General features: G+C 41.8%; 1 protein-coding gene across 3 annotated transcripts in view; it reads right to left on the bottom strand.

The window, feature by feature from the left end:
• Positions 1–19113, bottom strand: part of adgrl2a (adhesion G protein-coupled receptor L2a) — a 199465-nt gene that overhangs the window by 96765 nt on the left and 83587 nt on the right. For all 3 annotated transcript variants that reach the window (XM_029677042.2, XM_029677045.2, XM_065026429.1), the window contains exon 3: positions 569–782. In XM_029677042.2, the coding sequence (XP_029532902.2) occupies positions 569–782 (214 nt within the window). The remainder of the gene's footprint in view (positions 1–568; positions 783–19113) is intronic.

Below are 19113 nucleotides of genomic sequence, written 5' to 3'. Positions count from 1 at the left end.
GTTTCAGCAGTGTCTCAATGAACACCCATACAGAAAACTAATGTATTATAATACACACTGAGTATACCAAACATTAGGAACACCTTCCTAATATTGAGTTATATATGTCTTAATTGTCTCAAGGTTTACAAATCCTTCTTTAATCTGTCTCCTCCCCTTCATCTACACTGATTGAAGTGGATTTAACAAGTGACATCAATAGGGGATCATAACTTTCACCAGCATTCGCCTACAGTATGTCATGGAAAGAGCAGGTGTTCATAATGATTTGTACACTCAGTGTATGTCACTATATTAGGGTTTGGTATGGACAGTTCGGCGTTCGACTAGCCATGTGCGACATGCAAGCACAGTTACAAGCCTGCTAGAGTTAGGGGCAGGTGGACGAGCAATATCCACTGTCATAGTATGGATGAAGCCTGAGCTGGAGTAGCAAGCTAACTGAAGCCGAGTAGATCTAGCTTGCTTCATAGTATACCCCTCTGTAGTGTGTAGTCCAAAGACTCCTGTCTGTACAAAAAATAGGTGTAAAAACAATAGTTCCCATCAGGAATTACAGGGGGTTTACCTTTGTGACATGATCTTGTAGGCGTCTGGGAGATAGCAGTTTATGTTCTCCATCTGGAAGGGGTCAGCGTCGCAGATCTTGTCGTCAGTTCGGCCGTAGTTGGCACTTTCAATCATGATGACATCACTTCCTGGACAGCGTAGGTCGATCGGATAACCCTCACAAGACAGCTCTCTCCTCACTAAGCCGAACGGCAGGGCAGCCCGGATAAACCCTGAGGGAATAGAAGAGTCTTCTATCAGTACAAAAGAAAATCAAAGAGAGAAATGTAGCCACTGAAAAAGACTCACCAAGGCTGTAGCCTGGAAAATTACTAAGAATTACAAAACGTGCTTGGCTAAGACAGGGATATGAGATGACAGAACTTTCATCTCACAAGTACATTTCTGAAGAAATGTTACATCACTAAGTGTTTGAAAAATAGTTAATTGTTTTGGATCCTGAAATCACTGTACTGTTTATCAATGACGAATGTGAAACCTCTCCTTTAAAAATGTTACTATTTTGATTAACAGTTTCGGGCTCTCCTTTTTAACTGAAATGCTGTGTATCAATTAGCTTTAACGACACCATTTGAAGCACTGCATTTAAGTTTCCTTTATTCTCTCCATGGAAATTTAGAGAGGTGGGGGCTTGTGTTCACGGCCAAATAGCTGTGCTTATGGCTGGGTAAACTATTTTGCTCCGTTTTCTTCTCTCTCAATTAATGATCAATTAATGACAGCTTTCCTTCCATTCCAGCTATAAACTGTAACATCTTCAGAATATTAAAGGAACTGTAGCTAATACATCATTCTCTAGAAATAGACTGAACACTCTAAAACTTGTCCATGACAATGGTTTCACCGAGTTACAATTTAGTACAGACACAGACTTCTGGCATTTGCACTGCTGAGGAGAACTCTTACCACATATTGCCCTGTATATAATAACGTTGTTAACTGTAACTTTTCTGTCTTGGTTGAAGCACATGTCATTAAGTGTTTACCGACTTCTTCCTCTCTAATGAGTCTGTGTACACAGTCTGATGGCTTGAAAAAATGTCATAACTCCATTTCATACACTCATTTGTTGTGTAAGACTGGCAATGGCAACCGGGACAGATCCTGTCTGTGCTATCCTTGATAATTACCCAGGGCCTTTGCATTTCATAAATTAAATAGTTCATACTCACCAAGCATGAGCGCAGTGTGCTCAAAGCAATTCACTTGAACTCTGCTAAATTGGCCCGCGAGGCTACGTTTTTTTTCTCTCATCGAATGCTTCATCAATTAACAACCAATAAGATTACTTTGCACAATGTAACGCTGTACTACTGTTGTTAGAGACAATCAACATTCCGGGTTTTGTCCCTCTCTAGAAGTGCTACCCTGGTGTTTTGCTAAGGAAGATTAATGTCAGTTTAGATTGTCTGATGCTTCCGCTTTTGTGCCAATAAGATGGTTTTGCTAATGTGCTCAATGCTTTACAGTGTAGATTTTAGAGGAAATAATGGTTGCATCACTATAGAGTCAGATTGCTGTCTTTAATAGTTGTATTCGTCTTTTATTTATGTTTGGAAGAACCAGAACATGGGGGAAAGAGGCTACTTTGCTATTGGTCTTTTTTTGACATCCAACTTTCTCATCCGACCAATTAACCATGAAAAGGGAAAAGCATTCAAGTCTGATAGGCTTTCACCTTACTTCAAAGTCTGCAGTTTTTTTTCTCCTCACTTTCAGTAGAAAAAAATAATGCTTTAGGTGATACACAATTCAGAGGTGTTGTTGGCTCGCGAGAAATTCTCAAGTTAAAAAAAACAAAAAAACGCAGCATGTCAGAAACATGATTTGACAACCAATCTAACGTTTATGTCAATGCATTCCAGCATAGCTCTATCATAAGTCAGTCACACACAATGTAATAACTAAGAGCACCTATGTAATACATCATACATTATCCTTATTATGGACATAAAATACTTTAAAACACCAGCAAATCAGATACAAGTGATTTTAATTTTGGAAATCTGTTCCAAAGTATTCCCACACATAATAGAGAGATATACAATGTGTGTGATTGTATACAAATGTAAGCAAGGTTTGAAATGATTGTGTTTTAGTCAAACGTTACATATGTTTGGGCTTTTTGTAGTCTACAAATTATTTCTAATTATGTTCTGGCCCTCTTCCCATCCGCTCAAGAAAAAATTGTCGCTCGGCTGAATCTAGTTGATGATCCCTGTATAAATCAATCGATGACAATTTACAATTTGTATACTCACACACCCCTTTGAGACTAGTCAATGTGTAATGTCTTTCTTTTATGTCTTACGGTTTTCACTGGAACAGCCAGCTTTGCTTTTAGCACCAGTATGGTACAGGTAAAACATTTAGAAAGCTCCTTTTCAATGTTTTCCCCTGAAAAATGGCTGTGTCCACAATTGTACTGTGAGTTAGCAACAAAACTGGTTTCAAGATTGTGGCACATTTTCAAGGTGAAGACTAAAATGACTACGGGGTTATACCCAGGACTTGTACAGTATTGGTACGTAACACATACCTAGTCTGACAAAATTGAACATTATTATTATTACTATGTTTCCTCAAATTGAGAACTTTACATTTGCCTTTGGTGGCCACTGGCCAGTTGGCTATTGCCAAGCTTCAAATGTCATGAATATTTTGATCATATTGCCAACCAGATTCACACAGACCTTGAGGGGCAGGTGCTCGCTCAAAGAAGAAAGGAAAAAAAGACCCCCCACAACAACAATTTTTTTGCCCCAAATTATCTACTGATAATACTTCAGAATTCTGTACTGCTCCCTTTAGTCAAATTTCATTTTTTATTTTAATAGACCTTTCTTTTTCAGCAAAAACCTACTGCTCACAGAGGGCAAGGTTATCAGCTATGTAGTTAGCTGGCTAACTATTAGCTATGCTGTTGTAACAATTTAACTACTCTTTACTTGTTTGGAGTTTGTTCTGCTGCTAACATCTGCAGTAGGCATTTTACATCTGAAAGACGATGCCCAGAGCTTACCCAAGATGTTGCACAACGATTGAAGTCAATAACTCAATGATTAAGTCAAAGTATGATATATTTGGGCTTGAAGTGGAAAAGTGGGGACATTGGACTTGTTCCAAGGCAATGGTGTTTGATGATATGACAGACTAATACTTTTCAGACTATGTTTCTTTTCAGGGAGGGTTATGTTTGAATGTTACCACCCACCAGCATGGCAAAGTTCTTCTTCTTCGTGACGGAGCCAAAACAGCCTTTCGACATTCATTTGCTATTGCTCTTGCTATATCTATCTGTCTGTCTATCATTATCGTTTGTGCTTTGTCCATGTATCTGTTTGTCTCGGTTTGTAGCTTTATACATTCTGTCTGCCTGTCTGTCCATTTGTGCAATCCCCCCTATGATGCTTGTAGGATTGCCAGTTGGAACACCAAAGACCTGGGATTGCATGAGTTGCCCTGCCGACGTCAAGTTTACCAGCAGCCAACGTCAATTTTACCAGCAGTGGATACGTTTCCTCGGATTGGATGAGCAGGATGAAAATGAACAGGCATCATTTTGAAATGCACTTTTCAACCGGGAGTCTTTCTCAAACTATTTACTGGTGGAGATGGACTTTCAGAGGAGACTTCGGCTCAAATATGATGACAATACGACCATCTATCCGGACGGCGAGACTGTAAGTAAAAAGAGCCTCTGAGCTACTTAGCTGCTCAAATGTCAATTCTAAACTTGCCATAGGAAATGTGCTTCTTGAAATGCTTTTGCAATTAGAAAGCTAACATTTGCTGGGATAGCTAACGTTAGCAGTGCTAAATGTGTAACGTTATGGTATCAAAACTTTGGAGTGAAGTGAGAGGTCATATTTACATATATTTACAGGTTTCTATCACAAGAGAGAACAGCTGCCAGACAGACCTGCCACAGGCTTGCGATTTCTCAGCACAGAATCTGTGTGTCTTGCGATACAACACCACTAGCATGCATGCCTGAAGCTTCGGTGCCTACTTGCATTCCAGTGAAAAGGCCAAGAGTGGACTGTTCCACTGATGACTACAGTTATCAGTTATCACTGGCATCATCTGCGGCATGGAACTGTAAGATACTTTGTAGTGACCTTGTAATGGTCATGTATGACTAAATGTGTTGTTGCACAGATACATTTGATAGGTGAAATGTATTGCTGTGCCAAAGTACTAGATCTAGACTAATGTAGACAGTGAAAAAATTGTACCTCACACCTGCAACCTTTTATCACTGCTACAGAGTCCCAGACACGCCTGTTCTTATGGTGAGGAAGTACATTGTGTATGAAGACTGCCTGCTGCAGCAGCTTTTCCAATCCTGTCCAGTTTGCACCAAAGAATGTGAAATCATGAAGCGGCTCCAAGTTACCCTGATCTGCATTGCCCAGATTTGCCCTCACTGTGACAACGCCAAGATGTGGACGAGTACAACACCCCTTCAGGCAACCTCCACCTGACTGCAGGTATAGCTTTCACCGGCTCTTCTTTTGCTCAGACAACAAAAAAAAGCAAAATAAAAAAAGCAAAATATGTTCTAGTGTAATCTGAAACCTTGGATGTAAGTATATAATGCTGATCTACGTTTTTATGTGCTTCATTTATATTTCAGTTCCTGAATGTGCTAAAAGTGCAGACCATTTGCAAATAAACCGACTACAACCATCAGTGAAAGGTACTGCATCCAACCACATACTGGCAGTGGAAGTCGGAGTAGAAAGTCCTCCTCCGGCAGTCTGACGCGGAAGCTGTGGATCTGAAAGCAGACTCACCTGGCCACTGTGCAAAATTTGTTTTGTGAAATATATTTGCACGCTGTCTGTCTACTTTCGAATTACATGTGGACAAAGGCACACACATGCCTGCATGTCCTATGCATATTTGCCAATAAACACACACATACAAAATGTCCACACTTCTCTTGAGTTGGACTGACATTGATCTCAACCTCTAACATCTAACCTGGTCCTACACCAACTTGAACATCAATCAGTGGAGGCTCCTCCTCAAAGGAAGGGGAGGATCATCCTCCTCAGTGAATTTCTTAAAATAAAAAATGGTAAAACATTGAAAAACTAGACTAAATATATTCATGTCACCAAATAATTGATTAAAACACACTGTTTTGCAATTAAAGTCTACAATAGCCTCAACAGCACTCTGTAGGGTAGCACCATGGTGTAGCCGGAGGACAGCTAGCGTCCGTCCTCCTCTTGGTACATTGCCTTCAATACAAAACCTAGGAGGCTCTTGGTTCTCACCATTACATAGAAATACACAGTAATTATGACAACTTCCGGAGGAAGTCCTCCAACCTATCAGAGCTCTTGCAGAATGAACTGTCATTGTTTCCATCCAGTGAAAGGATCATAGAAGGAATCTAGTACTGAAAGCATAAGCTACAGCTAGCTAGCACTGCCGTGCATAATATGTGGTGAATAGTTGACTCAGAGAGAATTGTTTTCAACAAATTAATTTCTTCAAAAATGAAGGAGAAGCAAGAGAGAGATTGTCATTTGTTTCACTTTCAGTTTCACTTACTTAGCTAGCAAATGCAGCTGGCTAGTTTAGTTACGCAAACACTCAAACAAAGGAATTCTATGTTAGCTAGCTGGCTATGACTATCCAACACAACACTGGAATTCTTCAAGTCAAGGTAAGCTTTTGGTTTTATAAAATTATTACTACCGGGGCCCGCCGGTCTAACTGCTTACTGACTATACACTGTAACGTTACTGATTGTAGCAGGTTCACCAAGGCATTAGTTATATTACCTATGTTGACTTTACTTTAGCTAATATGGGGACAACGATGTAGGCTGTGTATAGCGGTTATGACATGGTTTGGCTTGGAAAGTTTTTTTTTTGCCAGGTCACATACAGCTGATGTGTATTCATTCCACCGATTCTGTCAAAAAATGTTTCATAAACGAAACTGGGATGAAAATACCTGAATTTGTCCAATAGAAACTCTAATTTGCATCTGTTGGAATAGTAATTACACCCTAGATAAGCTAGATGCAGGCAAGAGTGTGCAGGACTGAATTTAATGTGTCACTGTCTGTCCATGTGTCACTGTGTGTCATCTGAAAATGTTCTCTCGACCTGTGTGCACCTACATTGTAAGCTTTCATTCATAGGCTAAGTTGTTGGGAATATTTGAGTATCACGTAGTAGCCTAAACCTATCGATGTTACACTGAAGTGGATGAATGAAATATGAATGAGACATACAATCAACATGCCGTATTAGAAATAAGGCCTTGCTCATGAAAAAAAGTGTTCTCCCTCATCATAAACGGCACTGACCGCCACTGACATCATTAGAGCGTTGGACGTACAACTTGTACAGGTGAGCTTTTCATCCATGGAGTACCTATGTCTGCCTAGATAGGCATCTCTGTGTCATGTTTGTAATGGCATCTCTGAATCCTGAATTGGAAGCCTCTGCCCAGCCTAACATAGGTTGAAGTAAACATTTCCAATAATACTGTTTTTCGCTTACACAGAGCAACAATGTTGGCAACAGCTTGAGAATGGAGGAGGGACTGCTGAGGAGCCTTGCTGCCCTGGAGGAGGCAGATGTCAGCATTGGCTCCATAGTCACAGATCGACACCCCTCGATCCAGAAGTACCTGAGGGAGGAGAGGCCTGACATCAAGCACTACTACTACAACCACCTGTACTGGTTGGCCTCAATGTCAAAGTGTGGTAAGAAGATGGTGGCAAGGTAGACATCGGTAGCTAACCACATCCAGGATGTTCACAGTCCCGATGACGACATATTCCCAAACTGCCTGCACCAACCCATTACAGGTACAGAGGCCAGGGATTGCCTCAAACCGAGTATGTATAAATAGTTGTGTGAACGTTGCTTATCCCTCTATTTGTGAAACTTTGTGTTTAACAGACTTACAACTACTCTATTCAAAAGGCACCGGTGAACTCTGCGTATTTCTACATTTGGTGGGGAGACCAAAAATAGGTAGGTTTAGTCTGACCTGTTCAAACTACAACATAGAATATATAATATGATACACACAAATAGATACTAACTGCCACTGGTAATAGTACAGTGTCTATGTGTGTATGTGTTCACAGATGTATGGAGACTTTGAGTCCAGACCGACAGACGGGATTGATACTAATGTCTCTGAATGGCGAGAGACCTTGCACTCAGCATTAAGACACAACTTGTATTTACTAGACACAACTTGTAATTGTGTATTTTTTTATTATTTCATTGTATGCTATTAGTCAACAGGGGGAGGGAGAAACCCTGTGTATTACGTACAGTGTTGTTTGTTCTACATGGACCTGTTACTAAATGTGGAAGTTATCCAAACACCTAGTTTAGAATATCTACATAAGTTCATCAATTACACTCTTATATCTCTGTAGGCTACTAACCGATTCAAAGCTTCCTCTGGCATCTAACCATACATCTATCTGCCTGTAGTTATTGGACTCAACCTGCAGTACCCATGGGTTGAGGCAAACTCCCTTATACCCAGGATGGAGTGTCATGCACGTTACTCCTCCTGCCACCTGAATGCACAGATCCATAACCTGTAATGCCTAAACACCCACTGGAGACTTGAGACAGCACAGCTTTGCCTAGAGAGCTGTGCAGTGTGCATGTCAGTGTGTAGACAGTCAAATCCTGTCCCTGTGGTGAGGGGGGTGTAAGAAAGCTACTATACACAACTTATTTTGATGCTAGGTAAAGTGTATGCACACTGTCTTCATATAAGCACATCATTATGTTTTTTTTTTTTTTACAGTAGAAAAGTTTGGTCTGTGTAGCACCACCACACACACATAATTAGAGTTGACAAATCAACATAATACACAACATACCTCTGCAACCTCCTTAGAGCACAAGTTCTGAAGCTTGGAGAGATTTGTGCAATGTTCATAAGTGAACCCAAAGGGGATATTTATATGAGGAGTTCTGGGATTAGTCACCCTCTACAGATCTAACAGCAGCCATAAGGTTGCTAGCTACTTTTGTAGCAAGGTGTGGTAGCAAACGAGTGTCATGACACACATGCAGAAAATGGCTCTTGCCGTCGTCTGCATAACTGGATTTCAATGGAGAAATATCAGCTAGCATGTCTAGCTAGCTGCAGATATGGCTAGCTCACAGGAGGTTGGTGGCACCTTAATTGGGGAGGACGGGCTCATGGTAATGGCCGGATGTATCAAATACGTATCATGTGTTTGATGCCATTCCATCTGCTCTGTTCCAGCCATTATTATGAGTCGTCCTCCCCTCAGCAGCCTACACTGGGCTAGCTAGCCATCAGCTTGGCTAAACATAGAACGTCAGCCCAGGCGTTAGCATACAGAACAGAATAATAGCTACCATCGCTCGTTCTGATTTAGGGCTAGCTAGCAGGCAGAAAAGCCAGGCAAAATCAGTGAGTTTAGCATCAGCAACAACAGATAACATTAGCTAGCTAGCAACACTGAACCTCCCATTTCAAGAATATGTATTACTAGCCCAGGTCATTCTTCGGAGGTGGAACATAAACAAGCATTTCCTCTCTAAGACAGAAATTATGTTGAAATAGAGGCGGCACTGCCCTCTGGTGGGCGCATTTAAAAACAGTCGAATTGAACCCTTCCCTGTCTCTGACCATGAAACTGACATAAAACTCAAAAAGTAGCCAGTGTGCTACTAATCTTACGACCGCTAGGCGTGTGTAGTTTCTGCTTGTGCTGCAGCAGCAAGAAGACAAGTGCAGTGTATGCTCGCATGGGTGTAGAGAAGCGGGGAGGGGACATTTTCCAAGATTCAAAAATGAGAAAATACCTACTTTGATGGTCAATTCTTCACAGAACAGGAGAGAAAAGAGACTAAAAATAAAATAAAACATTTAGTAATAAAAATAAAAAAATGCTACCAATCTAAAAGTGCACCCCTAGAGGCCTATCTGTGCACGTGCCTATTGCCAATCAATGTCATCATACTAATTTATTAAATAAGCAACTGCATGATAGCGCAGGAATTGAATGGGATCAATAATCTTAAAGCACAAACATTTTGGAAAACTGACTGGATGTAACAAATGTAAAATGTTACTTGATGTTTAAACTGCCATTTTTTTTCATTGTTATGTTTAAACATAAACCAAAAAAATCATCAAATTATGTGAAATCACAATCCAGATATGGTTTTGCGTATGACCACTAGGGGCAATACAGTTCAATCTACCGCAGTCCTGGCTACCTACCTACCAGTTCTCACTAGTTACCACAACCAAAACTCACAAAAGCCTGCCTATTTCTACAACTGATCTTCTTGAAATGTGATTTTAAACCTACTGGACTTGTTAATGTGTGAAAGTTACATATTTCTAAAACATATTTTTGAATTTCGCTCGCTGCCCTTTCAGCGGAATGTTGTCGAGGGGTTCCGCTAGCGGAACGCCTGCCCTAGACAGGTTTAAACGTCACACCCCTAGATATTACTATGTAGAGGGTTGTTGCCGATTGTTTTAGCACTTGAAACCATGTTTTTTTCTCCAATGGTCTACATTGGGCTGCATTCCTGTTTGACTCAATTTACTTCACATGGATCAAATAGGTTGCAGTCGTGTAAATCTGAATGAGATATAATAGCTTGCGCTGCCCTACTTTGTGACTGGAAAATATCTGGTTCTTGAGCCAAAAATGCATGCCGTCAGAGTTTGATCCTCTTTATGTGCGATGCCAAACCACCCATGCTCTGCGTCCTAACAACACTGTTAAAACACTTACGTCATTCTGCAGTGCCTCTAAAAATTCAGATTTTGGTTTTATGACTGAATCCTGGTGCAGTTATTATGCTTTAGGTAGAAAAATAAACCAGCACGACATAATTAAAGAAAAATATTAACTTAACAGCAAAGAGTCATGATCAACTCTCGATAGATTTCATTTTCTATCATGAAACATCTTTAATGTCATCATGTTCTTGTTAAAAATCCCAGCACAATAAACAGAAACATGTCAACAGCAAAATGAATGCAGCATAGTTGACATGTTTCTGATTCATGTCCAGAAATGTTGAACATCCAAATAGTTCATACATCATAGAATCAAAGCGTTGTTCGTAAACCACATCCAAAAAGCCTCTCAATTGATTAGGCCAGGGGTTGAACTAGTTCCTAACCCTGGTGTTGTGTGATGCTCCAGGACAAGGGGATGACTGACACAGACAAATCAATACAATGATGGGTAGCTATATCTGGTCAGGCAAACTACCTTATTTCAGACTAACGGTATGGTGTACATGTTAGGACATTCTCAGTCTTTAGGCTTCCCTACTATTTTATTTCAGACCAATGGTACATTTAACATGTTAGGACACCCTCAATTTCAAACCCAAACCCACTAGTTTATTTCAGACCAATAGTACGGTGTCGATTTTAGTACACGCTCAGCACTCTGAATCAGGTGATTGAAGTTCTGGTTCTATCACACCTAGAGTACTGTCCAGTCATGTGGTCATCTGCAGCAAAAAATAGAAACAATCTCCAACTCACTCAAAACAGGGGTGCCAGATCAGCAGTGCATTGCTCTATCCGTATGAATGTAAACTGAATGCATCTTAATCTCTCATGGCTTCCCATTGAAAGCAAATTAGTATCCAGTCTAGATATTGTTTAGGAATGTAGTAATTTTAAAGACACCAAATATTTTTGAAGACCACAAGCAATGAACAAACCACTAAACCAGACAGGCAAATTCAGGACAGCTGATACCCCCCAGACCAAGGACAAATATCCTCAAATAAACAGAACCATCACTAAATATAATTATTTACCAAATCACAAAAAGTAAAAAGTAAACCCACCTTCAAGAAAACTAAAAAATAGCATCTAATGTGATCTGTCATATGACTGGACAGATACTAAACCCATTGAAGTTAAATGTATTACAGCAAATCACATTTTATTAGTCACATGCGCTGAATAAAACAAGACCTTACAGTGAAATGCTTACTTAATAAGAGCCCCTAACCAACAATGCAGTTAAAAAAAATAAGGATAAGAATAAGAAATAAAAGTAAGATGTAATTAAAGAGCAGCAGTAAAATAACAATAGCGAGACTGGACAGAGGGGGGTACCGGTACAGAGTCAAAGTGCGGGGGCACCAGTTAGTAGAGGTAATAGGCACATGCAGGTAGCGTTATTGAAATGACAATGCATAGATGATAACAACAGGAGTCTTAAGGCTTGGGGGTAGAAGATGTTTAGAAGCCTATTGGGCCAAGACTTGGTGCTAAGGTACCGCTTGCCTTGCGGTAGCAGAGAGGAGAGTCTTTGACTAGGGTGGTTGGAGTCTTTGACAATTGTTAGAGCCTTCCTCTGGCACCGCCTGGTATAGAGGTCCTGGATGGCAGGAAGCCTGGCCCCAGTGATGTACTGGGCCGTAAGCACCCCCGTCTGTAGTGCCTTGCGGTCAGAGGCCGAGCAGTTGCCACACCAGACAGTGATGCAACCAGACATGACGCTCTCGATGGTGCAGATGTAGAACCTTTTGAGGATTTGAGGACCCATGCCAAATCTTTTCAGTCTCCTGAGGGGGATTAGGTTTTGTCGTGCCCTCTTCAAGACTGTCTTGGTGTGCTTGGACCATGTTAGTTTGTTGGTGATGTGGACACCAAGGAACTTGAAGCTCTCAACCTGCTTCACTGCAGCCCTGTTGATGAGAATGTGGGGCGTGCTCGGTCCTCTTTTTCCTGTAGTTCACAATCATCTCTATTGTCTTGATCATGTTGAGGGAGAGGTTGTTGTCCTGGCACCACACAGCCAGGTCTCTGACCTCCTTCCTATAGGCTGTCTCGCTGTTGTCGGAAAACTTAATGATAGTGTTGGAGTTGTTTCTGGCCATGCAGTCATGAGTGAACAGGGAGTACAAGATGGGTGTGAGCATGCACCCGTGAGGGGCCCCTGTGTTGAGGATCAGCGTGGCGGATGTGTTGTTACCCACCCTTACAGCCTGGCGGCGGCCCATCAGGAAGTCCAGGATCCAGTTGCAGATGGAGGTGTTTAGTCCCAGGGTCCTTAGCTTATTGATGAGCTTTGAGGGCACTATTGTGTTGAACGCTGAGCTATAGTCAATGAATAGCATTCTCACATAGGTGTTCCTTTTGTCCAGGTGGGAAAGGGCAGTGTGGAGTGCAATAGAGATTGCATCATCTGTGGATCTGTTGGGGCGGTATGCAAATTGGAGTGGGTCTAGGGTTTCTGGAATAATGTTGTTGATGTGAGCCTTGACCAGCCTTTCAAAGCACTTCATGGATACAGACGTGAGTGCTACGGGTCGGTAGTTGTTTAGGCAGGTTATCTTAGTGTTCTTGGGCACAGACACTATGGTGTTCTGCTTAAAAACATGTTGGTATTATAGACTCGGACAGGGAGAGGTTGAAAATGTCAGTGAAGACACTTGCCAGTTGGTCAGCACATGCTCGCAGAACATGTCCTGGTAATCCGTCTGGCCCTACAGCCTTGTGAATGTTGACCTGTTTAAAGGTCTTACTCACATTGGCTGAGGAGAGCGTGATCACACAGTTGTCCGGAACAGCTGATGCTCTCATGCATGTTTCTGTGTTATTTGTCTCGAGGGCGAGCATAGAAGTAGTTTAGCTCGTCTGGTAGGCTTGTGTCACTGGGCAGCACTCAGCTGTGCTTCCCTTTGTAGTCTAATGGTTTGCAAGCCCTGCCACATCTGACGAGCATCAGAGCCAGTGTAGTACGATTCGATCTTAGTCCTGCATTGACGCTTTGCCTGTTTGATGGTTCATTGGAGGGCAAAGTGGGATTTCTTATAAGGAGTCCCACTCCTTGAAAACGGCAGCTCTAGCCTTTAGCTCAGTGCGGATGTTTCCTGTAATACATGGTTTCTGGTTGGGGTATGTATGTACGGTCACTATGGGGACGATGTCATCAATGTACTTATTGAGGAAGCCAATGACTGATGTGGTGTACTCCTCAATACCATCGGAGGAATCTCGGAACATATTCCAGTCTGTGCTAGCAAAACAGTCCTGCAGCTTCGTATCTGCTTCATCTGACCACTTTCTTATTGATCTAGTCACTGTTGCTTCCTGCTTTAATTTTTGCTTGTAAGCAGGAATAAGGAGAATAGAATTATGGTCAGATTTGCCAAATGGAAGGCGAGGGAGAGGATTGTACGCATCTCTGTATGTGGAGTAAAGGTGGTCCAGATTTTTTTCCCTCTGGTTGCACATTTAACACGCTGATAGAAATTTGGTCAAACGGATTTAAGTTTCCCTGCATTAAAAGTCCCTGGCTACTAGGAGTGCCGCCTCTGGGAGAGCTTTTTCTTGTTTGCTTATGGCAGAAAACAGCTCATTCAATGCTGTCTTAGTGCTAGCCTCTGACTGTGGTGATATGTATACAGCTACGAAAAATACAGACTGTGGTCTACAGTTTGTCATGAGATACTCTACCTCAGGCGAGCAATAGCTCGAGACTTCCTTAGATATCGTGCACCAGCTGTTATTTACAAAAATACATAGTCCGCCGCCCCTTGTCTTACCAGACGTCGCTGTTCTATCCTGCCGGTGCAGTGTATAACCAGCCAGCTATATGTTGATAGTGTCGTCATTCAGCCACGTCTCCATGAAGCATAAGATATTACAGTTTTGAATGTGCCGTTGGTAGTTTAATCTTCCGCGTAGGTCATCTATTTTATTGTCCAAAAATTGCATGTTTGCTAGCAGAATGGAAGGAAGTGGGGTTTTATTCGATCGCCTACCAATTATCAGAAGGCAGCCCGCCCTCCGGAAACTTTTTCTCCACCTCTTCACGCAAATCACGGGGATCTGGGCCTGTTCCCGAAAAAGCAGTATATCGTTTGCATCGGCCTCGTCAGACTCATTGAAGGAAAAAAAGGATTCTGCCAGTCCGTGGTGAGTAATCGCAGTCCTGATGTCCAGAAGTTATTTTCGGTCATATGAGACGGTAGCGGCAACATTATGTTCAAAATAAGTTAACTTTTTAATTTTTTTTACAAACAACGCAAATAAACAAACAAATAAACTATCGGTTGGGGGCACGTAAAACGTCTGCCTTCTTATGAGGCGCCCTCTTACATGTAAGGTATTTTAATTGTCTGTAACGTCTACTTATAACATTTTTGTAGTTGCTTAATGTAAAGTGTATTGTAATGTATTTTAAGTTCTGTGTTGGGTTCCAGGAAGATTACATTTTGCCGCCAGCTATTGGGAATCCTAATAAAAATTCAAATTCAAGCCTCACCCTACTAGCTTATTTCAGACCAAAGGGACGGTGTCCAATGTCTATTTTAACACTCTCAGTCACAAGCCTGAGTCACCATCATCATCACCATCTGTATTGTGTTTGTTGAGTGCAATCCAGTTTTATTCTCTATGACAAGACCTGACAGCAAATATCTCTGCAATATCTCGAAATTATGAAAAGATGGCTTGCCAAATCAGTTTCTAAGATTGACAATCAAGAAGGATGCCTGTGATCCTCACTCAAAATGTATGCACTTCAAATATTTCTGTCAACATCATTCTCTCAAACTGGATTTAGTGGATGCATGAGAGGCAATTACTAATCAGATAAGGCAATGCTTCTCCTAGCTTCTCCTATCCAGAGATGATTTTCACTGGGTAGACAGGGAAAGCGAAATGAAAGTTGATCTGAAATATCTCAATGGCATAAACTAAACCTTTTCCTCACTATAGCAGTCACTAACTTAATAATGGGCTGCTGTTTCATTTTTTGTTCAGACTTGAGGAGAGAAAGGAACCAAAGCACCATTGATCATGGCCTCGTACCACAAAACACTGCAATTACGCAAGAAGAATATGCTTTTTGCACATCTAACATTACAAATAAAAATACTGATTGTGCCAGGCTCGCTCTTTTCAAATAATTATCACATCATCCAAAAAGTGAGAGAAAGTACATTTGATTTAGATCATGGAGCTAATAGCTTAATAATGCAGCAAGATTTACACCGATCTTATTTACTACTTATGTATCTCTGCAGTTTAGGCTAGAGGATATGCTGCCACACACACGAACGCACACACACAGTTTTACAAAATAGTAAACGTAAACTATAAAGGTCGTTCCACAAATAGAGTACATTTTGGGTAGTGTAACTTAGTAAAAAAACAACTATTAATTTCACCTAAATGTAACATTCTGTTATGAAGAGCACATGATCAACTTAATAAAAAACATGTTTCAACATCTCAAGTGGTTGAATAATATTTTCTGCTACAGTAAGTGTCATTAAAGTAACATGGTTGACCGTAACAGGATGGGGGTTTTCATCTTAAATCAGCCATGAATCCCCTTGTGACAGGGGGAATAAAATAAAATAAAAATGTATTGGTCACATACACATGTTTAGCAGATGTTATTGCGAGTGTTGTGAAATGCTTGAGCTTCTAGTTCCAACAGTGCAGCAATGTCTAACATGAAATCTTACAATTCCACAACAACTACCAAATACACACACATTTAAGTAAATTAATGGAATAAGAATATATACATATAAATATATGGATAGAAGAGCAGCATAGCCAAGATGCAATAGATTGTATAAAATACAGTATATACATATGAGATGAGTGATGCATGATATGTACACATTAATAAAGTGGCATTAAAGTGACGAGTGATCCATTTATTAAAGTGGCCAATGATTTCAAGACTGTATGTATGTAGGCAGCAGCCTTTCTGTGTTAGTGATGGCTATTTAACAGTTTGATGGCCTTGAGATAGAAGCTGTTTTTCAGTCTCTCGGTCCCAGCTTTGATGCACCCGTGCTGACCTACCCTTCTGGATGGTAGCGGGGTGAACAGGCAGTGGCTGGGGTGGTTGTTGTCCTGGATTATCTTTTTAGCCTTCCTTTGACATCGGGTGGTGTAGGTGTCCTGGAGGGCAGGTAGTTTGCCCCCGGTGATGCATTGTGCAAACGGCACCACCCTCTGGAGAGCCTTGCGGTTGTGTGCAGTGCAGTTGCCGTACCAGGCGGTGATACAGCCCGACAGGATGCTCTCAATTGTGCATCTGTAAAAGTTTGTGAGGGTTTTAGGTGGCAAGCCAAATTTCTTCAGCCTCCTGAGGTTGAAGAGGTTCTGTTGAACCTTCTTCACCTCACTGTCTGTGTGGGTGGACCATTTCAGTTTGTCCATGATGTGTACACAGAGAAACTTAAAATGTTCCACCTTCTCCACTGTTGTCCCGTCGATGTGGATAGGGGGGTGCTTCATCAGCTGTTTCGCGAAGTCCACGATCATCTCCTTTGTTTTGTTGACGTTGAGTGAGAGGTTGTTTTCCTGACACCACACTCCGAGTGCCCTCACCTCCCCATGTTGTCGTTGTTGGTAATAAAGCCTACTACTGTTGAAAACTTGATGATTGAGCTGGAGGTGTGTATGGCCAAGCAGTCATGGGTAAAAAGGGAGTACAGGATGGGGCTGAGCACGCACCCTTGTGGGGCCCCAGTGCTGAGGATCAGCGAAGTAGAGATGCTGTTTCCTACCTTCACTACCAGGGGGCGGCCAGTCAGCATGTTCAGGACCCAATTGCACAGGGTGGGGTTGAGACCCAGGGCCACAAGCTTAAGGATAAATTTGGAGGGTATTAATGGTGTTGAATGCTGAGCTATTGACAATGAACAGCATTCTTACGCAGGTATTCCTCTTGTCCATATGGGATAGGGCAGTGTGCAGTGTGATGGCAATTGCATCGTCTGTGGACCTATTTGGGCGGTAAGCAAATTGAAGTGGGTCTAGGGTGACAGGTAAGGTGGAGGTTATATGACCCTTGACTACGCTCTCTCAAAGCACATTGTGATGATAGAAGTGAGTGCTACGGGGCGATAGTCATTTAGTTCATTTACCTTTGCCTTTTTGGGTACAGGAACAATGGTGGTCATCTTGAAGCATGTGGGAACAGCAGACTGGGATAGGGCGAGATTGAATATGTCCATAAACACACCAGCCAGCTAGTCTGCGCATGCTCTGAGGACGCTGTTAGGGATGCTGTCTGGACAGGCAGCCTTGCTAGGGTTAACACGTTTAAATGTCTTACCCACTTCGGAGAAGGAGAGCCCACAGTCCTTGGTAGTGGGCCGTGTCAGTGGCACTGTATTATCCTCAAAGCGAGCAAAGAAGGTGTTTAGTTTGTCTGGAAGCAAGACGTCAGTGTCTGTGACGTGGCTGGTTTTCCTTTTGTAGTCGTGATTGTCTGTACCCTGCCACATATGTCTTGTGTCTGAGCCGTTGAATTGCGACTCCACTTTGTCTCTATACTGACATTTCACTTGTTTGATTGCCTTGCGGAGGGAATAACTACACCGTTTGTATTTCGGCCATATTCCCAGTTACCTTTCCATGGTTAAATGCGGTTGTTCGCGCTTTCAGTTTTGTGCGAATGCCACCATCTTAACACGGTTTCTCGTTAGGGTAGGTTTTAATAGTCACAGTAGGTACAACATCTCCTATGTACTTCCTATAAACTCACTCACCGAATCAGTGTATATATGTCAAAATTATTCTCTGAGGCTACCCGGAACATGTCCCAGTCCGCATGATCAAAACAATCTTGAAGAGTGGATTCCAATTGGTCAGATCAGCGTTGAATAGTTCTTAGCACGGGTACTTCTTGTTTGAGTTTCTGCCTATAGGAAGGGAGAAGCAAAATGGGTTTGTGGTGAAATTTGCCAAAAGGAGGGTGGTGGAGGGCCTATACATTGTGGAAGAAAGAGTAGCAGTGATCCAGTGTTTTACCAGTGCGAGTGCTACAGTCAATATCCTGATAAAATTTAGGTAGCCTTGTTCTCAAATTTCCTTTGTTTAAATCCCCAGCTACAATAAATGCAGCCTCAGGATATATGTTTTCCAGTTTGCAGAAAGTCCAGTGAAGTTCCTTGAGAGCCGTCGTGGTATCGCAGCAGGTGGTGTGTGCGCCTTCCGAAGTCTGACCAGAAGACCGCTCCGTCTACCTCTTCTCTGGCGCCGTTGTTTTGGGTCAGCCTATGAAATCAGTTCAAATGCCCTGGGTGGTTCGGACAAAGGATCTGCTTCGGGAAAGTCGTATTCCTGGTCATAGTGCTGGTAAGTTGATGTCGCTCTGATATCCAATATTTCTTCCCGGCTGTATGTAATAATACTTAAGATTTTCTGGGCTAACAATGTATGAAATAATACATTTAAAAAAATGAATACTGCAAAGTTTACTAAGGACTAGAAGAAGCAAGGCAGTCCTCTCTGTCGGCACAATCATCTCTTCTGGAAGCTTGTGTCCAACAGGAAGGGGCAATTGAATATAAGCTTCACAAAAAAAATGACATTGTAAAATAACTGATAGCCTAGCTATCTATGGGTAAGATGGTGGTGGTATGCTCGACACATTCACTTTTCCACCACAAAACACCAGAAGATTGCCAAAAAGAGTAGAACCAGCTCACCAGCGTTTGCACTATGATTTGACTATTACATGTCCAATGTTTC

This window comes from Oncorhynchus nerka, linkage group LG13 (genome assembly GCF_034236695.1).
Source record: "Oncorhynchus nerka isolate Pitt River linkage group LG13, Oner_Uvic_2.0, whole genome shotgun sequence".
NCBI classification, from domain to species: Eukaryota; Metazoa; Chordata; class Actinopteri; order Salmoniformes; family Salmonidae; genus Oncorhynchus; species Oncorhynchus nerka.
Note: the sequence above shows the minus strand (reverse complement) of the source record. Positions and strands in the feature narration are given on the sequence as shown.